Genomic DNA, 17,600 nt, shown 5'->3' with positions numbered 1-17,600 from the left:
ACACTGTTTAACATTGGTCTTAGAAGGATCTTTTCGAATACCATGTCTACTCGGGCAAGGGAAGCAAAGAAAAAATAAACAAATGGGACTTCATCAGACTAAAGAGCTTCTGCACGGCAAAGGAAACCAGAAACAAAACGAAAAGACAACCCACCAACTGGGAGAAAATATTTGCAAATCACATCTCCAACAAGGGGTTAGTCTCCATAATATATAAATAACTCACACAACTCAACAACAACAAAAAAACAAACACCCAATCAAAAAATGGGCAGAGGATATGAACAGACATTTTTCCAAAGAAGATAAACAGATGATCAAGAGGCACATGAAAAGATGTTCAACATCACTAATCATCAGGGAGATGCAAATCAAAACTACACTAAGATATCATCTTACAGCCATTAGAATGGCTATAATCACTAAGACAAAAATAACAAATGTTGGAGAAAAGGGAACCTTCATACACTGCTGGTAGGAATGCAAACTGGTACAGCTACTATGGAAAACAGTGTGGAGGTTTCTCAAAAAGTTAAAAATAGAAATACCATATGGCCCAGCTATCCCACTACTGGGTATCTATCCAAAGAACTTGAACTCAGCAATTCAAAGAGACTTATGCACCCATATGTTCATTGCAGCATTATTCACAATAGTCAAGAGGTGGAAGCAACCCAAGTGCCCATCAACTGATGGATGGATAAAGAAGATGTGGTGTATATATATACAAGAGTATTACTCAGCCATAAAAAAGACAAAGTCGTCCCATTCCCAACAACATGGATGGACCTTGAGTGTATCATGTTAAGCAAAATAAGCCAGACAGAGAAAGACAAACACCACATGATTTCACTCATATGTGGAAGTTAAACTAACACATTGACCAAGAGAACATATTAGTGGTTGCCAGAGGAGAAGGGGATTTGGGGGAGGGCATAAGAGGTAAAGGGGAACATTTATGTAGTGACTGACAATAGTACAACTTAAATTTCATGATATTATAAACTATTATGACCTCAACAAAAAAAAGTTATGTTTACACTATACTGTAGTTTGTTAAGTATGCAATAGCATTATGTCTTAAACAACACTTTATTGCTAAAAACTGCTAACCATCATCTGAGCCTTCAGTGAGTCACTATCTTTTTGCTGGTGGAGGGTCTTTTCTAAAATGCAATATCTATGAAGCACAAAAAAGCAAACAGAATAAAACGAGGTATGCCTGTATTTTAAGATTCTTATACCATACTATACTATACTATACTATACTATACTATACTATACCATCGCTGGGAGGTAGATTGTGCTAAGTTAAAAGTATATACTGTAAACCCTAGAACAACCAATAAAATAACAAATTGCAGAGTTACAGTGAAGCACTCTAGAATAACCCAATGTAGCACAAAAATTATTTTGAGTTGAGGACATCTGAGTTCCTGAAATCCCTTATCTGCCTAAAAGCAGAGCCTCCCAAAAGAACTCAATTGTCATAAATCTTCTCCCAGGGAGCAATTCTAATCTTCTCTTTTCACAGTGAAGTCAGCACCACACCCAAACAGACATTGTCATAAAACTATCATATCTCCCATGTACTCTCCTAAGGGCTTATTTACCTTTTCAAAAAGTAATTTGTTTTTCTATAAATGTCCTTTCTCCCCCACTTCTAAGAAGTCATTTATTCTCCTAGAAGTGCCCCTCTGCCACTCCTCCTTCACTATTAAGATGGTAAATAAGCTCCAAATTCTAATCAGCAATTTGAGTCACATTTCTTTGCGTGAGTCTGTAATTAAATCTGTTTTGTCTCTTTCCAATTTGTTGTTTCCATTTTAATTTGCAGGTCCCCATTCATAACATAAGAGGGTAGAAGAAAAGTTTTTCCTCCCTGACAATAGCTACTAATCCAACAAATGAGATAAAATGGAATCCAAGAACATTTTGTTAATACAAAAGAAAGAAGAAAAAGGAAACAAAGAAAAAATTGAACAAATAGGAAATAACAAGATGACATTTAAGTCCGATTATGTCAATAATTATATTAAATGCAAGTAATCTAAATACATCAATTAAAAGACAGCAATTGTCAAATTGGATAAAAAAGCATGAACCAACTAAATACTGCCTATAAGAAAGGTACTTCAAATATAAAAACACACATAGGTTAAAAATTTTAAAAGAAAGAAAAAAATATACCCTGATAACGCCAATGAAAAGAAAGCTGGAGTGGCTTTATTATCAGACAATTTAGATTTCAGAGCAAAGAATATTACCAGGGATAAGGAAATTCACTTCATAATGAATAAGGGGTCAAATTCATCAAGAGGACATAGCAGTCCTAAATGTTTATATAGCTACAAATCAGAGTTTCAAAATACATGAAGCAAAGATAGAACCGTAAGGAGGAATAGATAAAATCACAATTATAGGCAGAAATTTCAATACCCTCCTCTTAATAATTGTTAGAAAAAGTAGACAGAAAATCAGGAAGGATATAGAAGATTTCAACAACTTGACTTAATTGACATTTATAGAACACTCCACCAAAGGAGTGTAGAATACAAATTATTTTCAAGTACACATGATACATTTACCAAGACAGACCACATTCTGAGGCATAAAACTAGATTCAATGAATTTAAAAGAATAAAATTCATACATGTATGTTCTCTGACCACAGGGAATTAAATTAAACCATAAGAGAGATTTTTGGAAAATCCCCAAATATCTGAAACTAAATATCACACTTCTAAATAACCTGCAGATCAAAGAAGAAGTCAAAGAGAAATAAGAAAGTCACTGAATGAGTAATGGAATGAAAATAAAAACACACCATAATTTGTAGGATGCAATTAAAGCAGGATTTAGGAGGATTTTATAGCATTAAAAGCCTACATTACAAAAAAAGAAAGGCCTCAAATCAATGACTTCAGCTTCCACACTGAGAAATAATAAAAAGAAGAGCAAACAAAACCCAAAGCAAGTAGAAGAAAGGAAATAATAATGATCAGAGAAGAAATCAATGCAACAGAAAACAGAAAAACACCAGAGAAAGTTAATAAAATGACAAGCTGCTTCTTTGAGAAGATCAATAAAAGTGATTAATCGCTAGCCAGACTAACCAGGAAAAAACAAAAGAGAGAGAGAGAGAATGGAGAAATTACTAATATCAGGAATGAGTGAAGTGACATCACTAAAGCTTCTTCAGATATTAAAAGGACAGGAACTGGGGCTGGCTTGGTGCCATAGCAGTTAAGTTCATGTGCTCTGCTTCAGTGACCCAGAGTTCTCAGGTTCAGATCCCAGACATGGACCTAGCAGCATCAAGCCATGCTGTGGCGGCATCCCACATAAAATAGAGGAAGACTGGCACAGATGTCAACTCAGTGACAATCTTCCTCAAGTAAAAAGAGGAAGATCGGCAATAGATGTTAGCTCAGGGTCAATCTTCCTCACAAAAAAAAAGGATAGGAACTGAATATTATGAACAACTTTAAGCCAATAAATTCAACAATCAAGATGAAATGAACGAATACCTTTAAAGACACAAACTATTAAAGCTCACTACCAAAGAAATACATAACCTGAATAGCCTGTATCTTGTAAAGAAATTGAGATTGTAGTTTAAGAAGACCTTCCCATAAAGCAAATTGTAGGCTTCACTGGTGAAATCTGTCAAAAATTTAAGCAAGGAATAATATCATTTCTATGCAGACTTCCATAAAATTAAACAGGAAGGAATATTTCCCAACTCATCTATGAGGACAGCATTATCATGAAACCAAAACCAAAACCAAAGATATGATAAGAAAACTACAGATCAATATCCTTCATAAACATAGGAGAAAAATTCAAACAAAATTTTAGCAACCTGAACCTAGCAATATATAAGAAGAATAACACATTATGACCTAGTAAGGTTTACTCCAGTAATGCAAAGTTGGTTTAACATTCAAAAATAAATGTCATTTCCAATTTTAAAAGGGGCAAAGGATTTGAGTAGACATTTCTCCAAAGAAGATATACGAATCTCCAAAAAATACATAAAAAGATGTTCAACGTCATTAGTCATTAGGGAAATACAAATCAAAACCACAATGAGGTACCAGTTCACACCCAGTAGGATGGCTATAATAAAAAAGAATAGAAAATAACAAGTGTTGGCAAAGGATGTAGAAAAATTGTAACCATTGTACATTGCTGGTGGGAACATAAAATCTTCAGCCACTGTGGAAAACTGTTTGGCAGTTCCCCACAAAGTTATACATAGAATTACCATATGACTCAGCAATTCCACTGCTAGGTATACACTCAGAAGAACTAAAAAGGGGAACTCAAACAAATACATGTACATGTATGTTCATAGCAGCACTATTCACAACAGCCAGAAGGTGGAAACAACCCAAGTGTCCATCAATGGATGAATGGATAAACACATTGTGGTATATCTATACAAAAGAATATTATTCAGCCATAAAAAGGAATGAAGTACCAATACATGCCACAACATGAATGAACCTCAAAAACATTATGCTAAGTGAAAGCAGTCAGATACAAAAGATCACATATTGTATGATTCCATTTATACAAGATATTTAAAATAGGTAAATTCATAGAGACAGAAAGCAGATTGATGGTTTCAGGGGCTGGAGTCAGAGGGTAATGGAGAGTGACTGCTTATGGATATGGTGTTTCCTTTTGGAGCAATGAAATGTTCTGAAACTAAATAGAGGTGGTGGTTTCACAATATTGTGAATGTAATAAATGTCACTGAATTTTACACTTTAAAATGGTTAATTTTATGTTACATGAATTTCATCTTAATAAAAAACATTTATTAAATTAATGTCATTTACTATATTAACAAAGTTAAAAAGAAAAATCATATGATCATCTCAAAAGATGCAGTGAAAGCATGTGACAAAATCTAATACCTATTCCTGGGGCTGCCCTGGTGGCGCAGCGGTTAAGTTCACAGATTCTGCTTTAGCGGCCTAGGGTTTGCCAGTTCAGATCCCGGGTGCGGACATGGCACCACTTGGCAAGCCATGCTGTGGCAGGCATCCCACATATAAAGTAGAGGAAGATGGGCATGGATGTTAGCTCAGGGCCAGTCTTCCTTAGCAAAAAGGGGAGAATTGGCAGCAGATGTTAGCTCAGGGCTGATCTTCCTCAAAAAAAAAATCTAATACCTATTCCTGATAAAATCTCTCAGCAAAGTAGTAATAAAAGGGAGCTCCCTAAATCTGATAAAAGGTATCTACCAAAACACTAAAGCTAACATCATACTTAACAGTGAAAAACTGAATGCTTTCCCTCTAAGTTCAGTAACAAGAAAGGGACATCCACCCTCACCATTTCTATTAAACATTGTACTGGAGGTCCTAACCAGTGCAATAAGACAAGAAAAGGAAATAAAAGGCATCCAGATTTGAAACAAAGAAGTAAAACTTTATTTATTCATAGACTAGTATCATCTATGTGGAAAATTTGATTATTTGTGATCATCTATGTGGACTGTCCATGTAAAAAAATCTGATGATATCTACAAAAAAGCTGTAAGCCTAATAAATGTGCTTACTGAGTTTGAAGGATACAAGATCAATGTACAAAAATCAGTTGTATTTCTATCTTCTAGTAACAAACAAACAAAAACGGCAATTATTTTTTAAAAATTTTAAATTACCATTTACATTAACATTAAAAAATATGAAATACTTGGGGAGAAGTATTTCAAATATCTGCAATACCTGTACACTAAAAACTACAAAACATTGCTGAGATAAATTAAGGAAGCCTTAAATAAATGGAGTGATATACTGTGCTCATGGATCAGAAGACTCAGTATTATTAAGATGTGAATTCTCCTCAAATTTATCTGTAGATTCAGTGCAATCTCAATCAAAAACCTAGCAGGATTTTAGAATTGGTAAGCTTATTCTAAAATTCATATGGAAATGCAAAAGATCTAGAATAGCCAAAACTACTATGCAAAGAACAATACTGGAGAATTAATACTACTGGTTTCAATACTTATTATAAAGCTACAGTAAGCAAGACAGTGTGATATTGGTGTAAAGAAAGACATATAAATCAATGGAACACAATAGAAAGTCCAGAAATAGATCTACACATATACCAACAACTGACTTTCAGCAAAGGTACAAAGGCAATTCAGTGGAGGAACCATAGTCTTTTCAATAAATGGTACTGTAACAATTGGATATCCATATGCAAAAAAATTAACTTGGAGCCATAACTCATATCATCACAAAAATGAACTAGAAATGGATTATAGGCCTAAATTAAAAACCTAAAACTATAAAACTTCTAGAAGAAAACATAGGAGAAAAATTTTGTGACCTTGGTTTAGGCAAAGGTTTATTAGACATAATACCAACAGCACAATCCATAAAAGAATAAATTGATAAAATAGACAATCAGAATTTAAAACTTTTGTCCTCCAGAAGACCCTGTTAAGAGAATGAAAAGACCACTACAGTTTGAGAGAATGTATTTGGAAATCACATATCTGAGAAAGGACTTGTATCTAGAACATATAAAGAACTCTGAAAACTCAATAAGAAGAAAATAATGAGATACTACTACATTTCTATTAGAATGGCTAAAATTAAAAAGATTGACCATACCAAGTACTGGCGAAAATATGGAGGAACTGGGACTTCATACAATGCTGGAAAGTAAGTAAAATGGTACGGTCACTTTGGAAAACAGCTTGCAGTTACTCAAAAAGTTAAACATACATCAACCGTAAGATCCAGCCATTCCACTCCTAGGCATTTACCTAAGAGAAATAAAAGCATATATCCATACAAAGACTTCTACATGAATGTCCACATCGGCTTTATTTATAACATGTAATAACTAGTAACAACCCAAATGTCTGTCAACATATGAATGGATTAAACCACAGCATATCCATACAATGGACTACTCTACAATAAAATGGAATGAAATATTGGTACATGCAAAACATGGATGAATCCCAAAATAATTATGCTGAGTGAAAGAAACCAGACCAAAAAAAAATGCATGCTGTATAATTCTACTTATATAAAATTCTTGAGAATGCTGACTTTTCTATAGTGACAGAAAGCAGCTCAGTGGTTGCCTGGGTATGGGGGATGGTGAAGGGTAGCAGAATGTGCCAGCCCCAAATTGCCTCTGGTGTAAGGATATTTTGAACTGATTATTTTGAGAAACAGCAGACACAGGTGAACACAGCAGACAGAGAGTAGAAGTTACCTTTTTGTAAGGGACATTCACATTCTATAAGGGAAATCTCCATTTGTAAGGGTGTCTCCCTCTCTGTACCGGGAAGAGAAGGATGACTAAATCACAAGACAATCTTATCAATGGAGAAGGAACAGACAAATCTGCATAACGAACCTTACTCTAGTTTATGTTGCTTTTCCTGGTCACCTTCCATAACTGTTCCCCTCCCCCCCCCCCCACATACACCTTTCTTTCCTTTGTCTTTAGCTGAAGATGTTACTTAAGGTGGTGACTTACGTCACCTTGGAGAGTTACTCATTTTTTCTGGGTATCTCCCATGTATATACGAGGTATACATACTTTAAAACTTCTGTTTGTTTTTCTCTTGTTAATCTGTCTTTTATTACAGGGGGTCTCAGCCAAGAACTCAGAAGGATAGAAGGAAAATGGTTTTTCCTCTCCTTCAACAGGGACGTGTGAAAGGGAGGGATTTCAAAGGACCATGAGGAAATTTGGGGGGAATATACTCATTATGTTGATTGGGGTGATGTTTCACAGATGTATATATATGTCAACTTATCAAATTGTACACTTTAATATGTGCAGTGCATTGTATATCAATAAAAAGCTGTTTTAAAAAATTATTACAGTTAGTTAATATGCCAGGGACTATGGTTCTCAGACAACATACTCCCTCTGGGCAATTTACCTAAGCTCACACTTACCCATCCATACTCTGATGACTCACAAATATGCATCTCCAGCCCAGGTCATTCTGCTGAGATTCAGATCTGTTAATCCAGTTGCCTTTTCAACATTGGAGGGGTTTAGAATGAGCCTCCTCCAAGTGTGCCACTTTGGCATGTGGATTACTTTGAACTGAAGAGCAATCAAGACCCAGCAGATTCAAGGAAAACTTTTAACTCTCCCTTAACTGCCAAAAGAATTTAGATAGCGGGCCTGGCTCAGAGAGTGAGCTATTACCAGAGATAATTTTATTTGAATGATCTATCTGTATGGCAGGACAAATGTTCAATTACCCAACATCTGTCCTTCTTACGTCCTGTGAATTGCCCTCCTCCCCTTTGGCACCCTCAGGCTCCTATCCCATTCCTTAGCTCAGGATGGCATATAAGCTTCAATTGCTCAATTTGTCCTTGGGGCTCATTGTCTTTGTGGGGCCCTGTACATACACAATTAAACTTTTTTTTCTCCTGTTAATCTGTTTTATGTTAATTTGACTATTAGACCAGCCAAAGAATCTAGAAGGGTAGAGAAAAAGTTTCCTTCCCTACCATATCTCCACTTACCTGTTCCACAGGCACCCTAATTTAGCATGCTCAAAGCAGAATTCTTCATATTCCCCCTCAAACCTGATTTTTCTCTGGTGTATCCTAGCACAATGAACAATACCACATTTACTCATCTGTCAAAATGACTCAATCCTAATTTTGATTTCTTCTTCTTCCTCATCTCCAACATCCTAAATGTGCAACCTCACAACCTCATTGACATTACATTAATCCAAACCACCCATCACTTCTCTGGCAACAGCCTCCCAGTCAGTCCTCTCACTACCAAACTTACTCTTGTAGTTCACATGCACAAAGCAGCCAGAGATTTTTTAATCTGGAGAATGATCTTCTTATTCTCCAGATTAAAATCTTTCAGTAACTTCTCACGCCCTTGGGATGAAACTCAAATTCTTTAACATGAGTTACACACACAAGGTTGTCCCTATTCTTGTCCCGACTCCCCTCTGCAATTGTCATCTCTTGCCACTTCCCTTCTTGCTCTCCGTGCTCCAGTCATAGTTAAAACTGGGGATATATGCAGCAGTTGGAAACAGCTTTTCAGCTCCTGTATTCAGTGAGCGGCCTCACAGCAATAATGAAGAGCAATGGTAGCGAGGGAGAAAAAAGCAGGCAAAAGTCATTTTCTCAAGTTCCTATTTCAGTCAGATGTTCTTGTATAGGCAAAGTAGGAAAAAGGAAACACAAAGATGACTTTGGTGGAACTATTTCTAAAGGAGAACACATTTCGTGTTTTTTACCAAGCTATCAGCCCCTCTGGATTTTAATATTATAGTGGGGTCATAACAAGCATTTCCTCTATTGTTGGCTTTACACAGATGCAAAGCCGTGCTCGGAAAGCTGGGAGATTGATGAATAGTTGGTTTGATGTATTTGAACCATTCACCACTTTGAGTTAAATGTGCATATTCTGTGAAAAATAGACAATGGGGAGGGGCGGTCCCTTTTTCCCTTTTCTAACTTGCATAGCATCAGGCCTCACTGCTTAAACTAACGAGTATTTAGAAGTAAAGGCTCCTACTGATTCCAGCCAGTCATTAATTCTCTACTTGCAGAGCCACTGTGGAGTTTTTCATTGGCCACATTTTTCAGCCATTACCAGTAGGCTTCTGAGCAGCAGTACTGACCCTTGGGTTCCTGTGCCACGCACCAGACATATAATGGGCTCGAAAGCCCCCTTGGAAGGAATTTTACTTGGGACCAGGAACAAATGCAAAGAAGATGCACGTTCTAGTCTCAGAACTCTTAGTTTGGGGGAATTTAATTAACCCTGAATGAAAACGTTTATTTAAACCGACATATAACCTGGTAGAAGAAGGTGAGTGGGGGTGAATGACAATTTCTCTTAAAGTAATTGCACAGTCAGTGCTACCATTTGTAATAATGATGTTTGCTCCATTATCACTCCAGGTTTATTTGCTAAATAGCTTCATTGATCTTGCCTCAGTGGGTTTTCCATTTTTACACATTACATTCTCCTGGGAATTGAAAAGCACTGTGTGTCTGAAGATGTCCAATCAACTTGAAAAGACTCAATTTTGAAAAGGTCTTAACCTCCCTTCAACTTGAAGCAATTCAAACTTTGCCCAAACAAATATTAGGGCAGAGACCCATCACCTGAGTATACGTTTAATATCATTTGGAAGGTGTTTGTCTGAAAGGTCATTTAGACCAATTCTGAAGGATATTCAAAATTCAGGAATCTGTATTCTTAACTAAAAAGAATATACATATAATTGGGAACATGAAAATTCATTATTCAATAATTTCTGCATTATTAAACTTAAATATTTTGTGGAAACGCCTACTATTTCATTAAGCTATTATTGAAAACTCCAACTGCTGAACTTATAGCAAAATCATAACATGTGGAAGAAGGGGATGGGGAAATGAGGAATAAGTGGAAAAGACTACGAAGCAGTCCTCACTCAAATTAAGGTAAATAAATCCAAGTTGGAAGGGCAAGAGTTTTGTTTTATTTATTTTTTTAATTTGGAGAGATTTCATTTTGCTCATCAATAATTCCCTGCTATTTGAAAGAAGGAAAGGCAATTTAAATATCCTAAACTCATGACTGAAGTGTCTATAAAGCCTGGATGCTCTACAACCCTGAACAATCAAACTTCCAATAGCATAGCACACAAAAAAAGACCAAGAATGGTACATTTTACATTAATTGGATCAGAGGCAATACATAGAATAAAATAAGCAAAATGTTTAACCCATCATAATACTTGAGAGTTACAGTACTCTTCATCTCCTCTCTATTGTCTAAAATTTTAACTATTTTAGTAAGCACTAAAGCCAACAGATAGATTGACCACTACTTTTCAAATAGGTCCAAATGGCTAGGTTTTCAAAAGGGGGGAAAAAGCAAATAAACACCATAAATTAGTCATCTGCTGACAACATCCATACTTTACAACGATGACTCAGGAAACCATGTAATGTAAACTTAGCAGCTTTTAATCAATTTATGAAAAGACAGGATTTGATTTGGGTTTTCAAATGACTTTATCAATCATTCCCACGATTCCAGGAATACCAAAAAACAATTCGTTCTCAGCACAAAAGGTTTGCCTATATTAACCTTCAGCTCACCCAGACATCCACAGGCGGCACTTGCTTTTCCATCAAAATGAGAAAATGTTAGCAGCTAAAAATATAACTATATGCAAAAGTTGTGAAACTTCTAAAACTTATTACTCTGGAATAATAGCAATAGTTGAAACTTCTCTTTTTCAGAGGGAAGAGAAGCAGCAGAAATTCCAGCTGTCTTCTCTACCTCCCTGAAAGATTTGAGTCACAGGGTTTGTTTCTGCTAAAAACCAGAGTTATCTACTGTTTGAAACCTAAGCAGAACGCATCAGCATTTCGGGACCACCTGGGACCAAGGGGGTGGGGCTGGGAGACTTCCAGATGGACTGTAAGACAATTCATTGATATTTACATAACGAGAATAAATGTTTTTCCTAAGATAGCATTTCCCTTCAGTGCCTTGAGACCACCAGCAAAAGAGGGAGGTACAAAAATTCTATTACATTAATAGTCTTTGTTTTTATGGCTTTGGCATTTATTAACTAGTGGGAGCTGTTTATTGGGTCATAAAATTTACTAATGGGGATATTATCTCTAAATTATAAATCTCCTTCAGTATATGGCTTAGTTATAAAAATAATTATTTAAAGTGTCTGTATGGCTGCAATGTATCATGTCTATCGGCATGATTCCTATAATGGCCATTTAATTGCTAATTATGGGCTTGAACTGCGAATAACCAGGGCAGTGACACACATCTATGCAATAGAACGAGCAGTTGTCATCCTACAAACTCTGAAGCACATCATTGGTTTGCTTCCTTTCCTTTTCTCCTCCCACTTCTCAAATGAACTCTATTGCAAGCCTGTATGAGGGCTGAATTATCTATATATTTAAAATCTTGAAGAAAAGACAACTGACTGAAGAGTTGAATAGGTAAGTGACAAATGTGTCAGCCTAAAAAGTTCCAGGAAAGTGTCATCCCTCTAAAAGCTTGCTCTCAGGGGAATGGAAAATCTTAAAGTGACAAAATGGCTTGGCACTGTCAGTTGTCTTTTAAAAAAAAACCTGGGACAAAAATCAAGTAGTCAAAAATAGATTTTATGGGTAAATGGCTCTAGTATATAAATTGAGTATTTCAGTTTATTGGGAAGTCCTATGGGGTCTACTCTAACAATGGCACATGTAAAATTATCCTAGGTTTATATACAGAAATAGTTTATTGATTAACTTCAATTTTAAAAAGTGAAAAAGCCATTGTTGTCGAGCAAAGTGGTACATCTGAGTGCCAAGAAGCCGGCTCATTTCTAGGCAAGATGCCTCAGATGTGGAGTGAAAGAATAATGAGATAGAAAGGGCCCATGAGATGTCATCAGTTCTCCTCAGAGCAGTCCCCGAAAGGTAAATGTCAAAGTCCCTTCTCCATAGGCTTCCATTGTCCCTGAGAACACCAGGCAACCGGATTTACGATACACAGCATTCAACACTGAAGAATGGGGTAGATTGGGACAAACTTCTCACACTGAATTCCCAGGGGTCCATGGTTGAGTTTTAATCAAATATATACTACATGACAAAAGTTCTGCTGAGACTCATAATGTATAGGCCTAGAAGAAAAATAAAAATAGAACTAGAGAAATGCAGGAGGGAAACATGTTGTAGTCTTAGAATATTTAAAACTCTAGGGTGGGTGGTATGTGTGTGTGGAGAATGAACCAAAAAAGATCTCACAAAATCTTCAGCATTTGCATCCCTAAATATTTTAGACATAATACATTTTTGGTCATACTATAATTATATACATATGCACATATTCCTAAGTTAACAAGCTAACTTTAGGTATAAAAAGGGCATTAAAAATATAAAAATTGCATATGTTTCAATTTCTCCCTCAAATTTGTGTGTGTGTTGTGGGTGGGGGGTCCTTTTCCTCTCATAGATTTGCTAATTTCAGAAAATATATACCTTCACTCTAGAGAGGCTTAAGGATTATTCTGATAAGGTGAGTTGCTACAAAGTTTAACCATATAAGTAACAAAGATGTGTCAAAAAATTTGAAAAAAACGTTTAATAGAATCACAACTTACGCTCTGATAAAATTTAATTTTATATTGTCATGTATAGTTGTCAAAAGTCATTTTCTTTTTGTGTCATAAGGAATCAAATTATGTTGGACAGAAAATTAACATGAGATTCCCTGGTATTAATAAATCATACATATAATAAAAATGTTCGATGTTTCTTTAAATGGTATTTTTAATAGTGCTGGTATATCAGCAATATGATATGATGTTCTGAAAAACTAAAATGACAAAAGGAGATAAATTGTGGTCTGTGGATTTCAATTCAACATGAGCCTTGTTTCTTTTCTGTTTTTAATGAAATTATATCCACTGAAATAAACTTGGCAAAATTAGAGCAGGAATCAAAGGGAGCTGACCCAAGCTGGCATGGTTACTCCACCTCTAAGCCAAATACCTCCTTTAAAAGTTTTACATAGTTAATGTATTTTACAGGAATAGGTGATGGCATCCCGAGCCACTCATCTTCACATCTCTAGGAAGAAAACAAAGATGGATATAATTAGAACCGCATTTCAAAGTGCAGTTTTGTAAATGCAGTATCAAATTGTTTCTTGTCGTTATATAAGCTCTTGGTAAATAGTTTATTTTCAAAGCAGACATTTCTACCATCCACTTTCGGATCATAAGGACTTTGTGGTAGATTGGATGCCTGTGCTCCATTCTTCGTCAGTCTCTGTATTAGAATTACACACCCATGCTGTTTGCCATGTGACTTTGCAGAAGCTCCTATGGAGTCAGTTTTCCTGTCCCTTTGATATGGGCTCAGCCACATGACTGGTTTTAGCCTACGTAATGTTAGCAGATGCACCACGAACAGAGGCCCAAATGTGCTGGCATGATTTGGCATGGCCCAAGATGCTGCTGGTCCCAGAATGACAGAGGGAGAGCAAGGCCAGCTGGAGCCAAGCCCAGATGACCTACAGCCCCACAGATAAAATAAATATCTGTTGTTGTGAACCACTGAAATTTGGGGGTTGTTTGTACTGTACTATACTTTATTAAGAAGTCAATTTTTAAAATGCAAACTGCTACTTATACTGGCTGCTTGGTTACCATTTCTTCAATCTTAACAATGAAAAGAGCACTGGATCACTTATATTATGTTCTTGGGGATAAGCCACTTTATACATATGTATGTATAAATAAATACACACACATTTATTTTGTAAATATGATATATATGACACATATGTGTGTGTGTAGATATTTGCTAATTTCAGAAAATAAACACCTTCACTCTAGAGAGGTTTAAGAATTATCTTGATGAGGAGGGTTGCAACAAAACTTAATTGTGTAAGTGATAAACACAGGTCAGAGATTTCAAAAAATCTTGTATATATAAATCTATACGCACACACACTTATTTATGCTGCAATGGTCAGTTAATATTAATATCAACAGGGAGGAAAAAGTCCCTAACTGTGGCTGCTTATAATGCCATCGTCAAGGTTCATTGTTTTGTATAAGAGGTGCTATATCTTTCCTAGTGTTACATTAGTATCCATAGTCACAAGGTGTCACAGAAACACACGTAAGGGCTCAATAATTCTATGTGATGGGATTGTGGAAGCAACCTGAGTAAGCCATGTTTCAGCTGAGCCTTACAGGATGAGGAACAGTTAGTTCGGCAGGGGATTAAAGTGATGAAGGGTATTCCAGGCAAAGCAAACAGCATAAGCAAAGGCCTGCAGATCTGAAAAGCTATTTTCAAGAAAGGGTGAGCAGCCTAGTGTAGTCTGGGGCACACAGTACGAAGCAGCAAGAGAGGCAGTTGGAAGGAGAAGATGGGGCCAAACTTGGGGCCTTCTGTGCTAGTTTATACCTTATGCTGTGGTTAGGGAAAGTCATTAGTGGGTATCAGCCAGAGAAATCTGATTAGAAATTAATAAGATAACTCAGTGGATGTTTGAAGAATGAAATGAAGGGGGGAAATCCCTTTGGAGGTTACTGCAATAATCCTGGAGAGAGATGACTGTGCCATAACCAGGACAGCTGAAGCTGGGGGGGACAAGAGCTACAGCTGAAAGATTTTGCTGCAGTAGAATATACAATACCTGGAAGGTGACTGATCTGAAGTGGTGATAAAAGAAAGGGGTAGTGTTATGGGTTGAATTGTGTCCCCTCAAAACAGATATGTTAAAGTCCTAATCCCTGGGACCTCAGAGTATGGCCTTATTTGGAAATAGGGTCGTTACAGATAAGATGAGGTCACACTGGAGTTTGGTGGACCCCTAATCCAATATGACTGGTGTCCTTATAAACTAATACAGGTAAGGATGGTTCTAAGACTTCTAAATTCAGTAATAGTTAACAACATCTTATAATTTCCTAGGGCTGCCATAATAAATTACCACAAATTGAGAGGCTGAAAGCAACAGAAGTTTATTCTGTCACTGCCCCGGCCAGAAGTCCAAAAGCCAGGTGTTGGCAGGATTGGTTCTTTCTGGAGGCTCTGAGGGAGAATCTGTTCCATGCCCCTCTCCCCGCTTCTGGTGGTTGATGGCAATCCTTGGAGTTCCTTGGCTCGTAGACACATCACTCTAATCTCTGCCTCTGTCTTGTTCTCTGTGTGTATCTCTCTGTCTTCACATGGCCTTCTTGTAACCACACCAGTTACTGGATTTAAGGCCCACCCTAACCCAGTGTGACCTCATTTTAACTTTTAGCAGATGTTTCAATTACATCTGCAAAGACCCTACTTCTAAATAAATTCACATTCTCAGGCTCCTGGTAGACGTGAATTTTAGTGGGGACAATATTTGACCCAGAGCAATGTTACGAGCAAAAGAAGGAAAGAAGGAAAAAGAGGAGTTTTAAACATTTTTTTTTAGTAGGGAAATAAGGATCAGAGAGAGAAACTAAGTTCAGTTTTGGACATTTTTATTTGAGGTGCCCATGGGACATCAAAATAAAATTCTGGTAAACACTTGGAAATAGGGTTCTGTATAGCACAGAGTTAAGAGTCCAGAACTGTGGAAAGATGTGGAAGTCACTGGAATATGGGTGATATGTAAAACTATGGTAACTGATAACCTTGATGCACAATCAGAATCAGAAGAGTACCAAGTACTAGCATCACTAACTAAGCTGTAAAGCCTTAACTTAAGAGATGATTCATGGTAATTATAAACTGGCTGTAGACTTTAATAGGTTTACAGGAATCTTATAATTACCCAGTCATAATAGTAATAATAACCATAATAATAAATTTATTGAATATTTACTGTATGAAAGGTACTCTTTTAAGTGTTTTCCATGTATTAAGTTATTTAACCATTGTAGAAAGCCCTAAGAGGTAGGTATTATTATGATATTTACTTACAGAAAAGGAAACTGAGGCATAGAAGGGTTAAGTAGCTTGTCTAAAGTCCAACTGTCAAGAAGTGGAGGAGCCTGGACCATAACCCCAGCAGTGGGGCTCCAAAGCTCTGCTCATCTGCTGGGCTACCCTCCAAAACCCAGCAGAGGAGTGGACCTATTCAGAAGCAGCTGGCTCTCATCCTACATGGCTACATTTGGTCCTATCATTTTTTAACAAGAAAAGTTAAGTAGAAAACAATGTGGTTCTTGAGGTGACAGTACTCTTCTCTCCCAAGAATGCCTCCTGTTGGTAGGTGATCCCAAACCACCAACTGGCTATGTGAAGAAGGAAATGACCATCCAGAGATGATGGCTAAATCAACTCCTAGGGTGTGTTTTGTGTAATTCATACCACATGGAACTTAGTGAAATGTCCTTCCTACACCAAAAAGCAGTAAATCATTGTGTGAGGGGGGGTGTGTGTATGTGTGTCTTTGCGCGTATAAAATTACATATTTTAATCAATGAAGGCTGAGATCAATAATCATTCTGTTCAACATGTCCTCAGAAATTTCATTACAAAACTTAAAGCAATTTTTGCTCTTAAGTGGTATTTTCAAATTTGATTGTGTTATAGAGGAATATAGTACAAATATTTGCATTCAAAATCACTATTCCCTATTTTTTTTAATTTAAGCTTTCAATACAAAAAGAATAAAATACATTATGCAACTCACATCATTACAATGAAATAATTCGGGGAATGGATTCTCTTATGAAATGGGAGGGTACTAGAAGTTCCTTTCTCATATTTTACTAGGCAGCCACAATTTGGAGGTTTTTTTAAGCAAGAAATTATTATTTAAATCCTAACAATAAAAGAGGAGGAAATTTTTTAAAAAGAAATAATAGGCCCCAAAATGGAGTCATTTGCCCCATGACGGCAAACCAAGACAACTGCAAATTCAACTTTTCCCAGGAATGTGACCTTTAAACAGTCAATCTGAAATTTCCTGATTAGCACTAGTGAGGTAATCTGCGTGATAAGACCCCTGCCCTTCCCTTCTCCCAAAAGAAGATGACCTGGCCTGAAACAATCCTCTTTTCTTTTGCTTTAATAACTTTGTTGTTCTGT

General features: G+C 36.5%; 1 protein-coding gene across 7 annotated transcripts in view; it reads right to left on the bottom strand.

Moving 5' to 3' along the window:
• The window catches only part of EFHC2 (EF-hand domain containing 2), a 254,737-nt gene that overhangs the window by 63,851 nt on the left and 173,286 nt on the right, over nt 1-17,600 (bottom strand). For 6 of the 7 annotated variants that reach the window (XM_070502623.1, XM_070502619.1, XM_070502622.1 and 3 more), the window contains one exon: nt 10,538-13,637. The exons of the other annotated variant lie outside the window; for it this stretch is intronic. In XM_070502623.1, the coding sequence (XP_070358724.1) occupies nt 13,536-13,637 (102 nt within the window). In that variant the 3' untranslated portion in view covers nt 10,538-13,535. Of the gene's footprint in view, nt 1-10,537; nt 13,638-17,600 lie in introns of those variants that run through there. 7 annotated transcript variants of the gene reach the window in all.

This window comes from Equus asinus, chromosome X (assembly GCF_041296235.1).
Source record: "Equus asinus isolate D_3611 breed Donkey chromosome X, EquAss-T2T_v2, whole genome shotgun sequence".
In the NCBI taxonomy this organism is placed as follows: Eukaryota; Metazoa; Chordata; class Mammalia; order Perissodactyla; family Equidae; genus Equus; species Equus asinus.
This window is presented reverse-complemented; position numbering and strand designations above follow the sequence as displayed.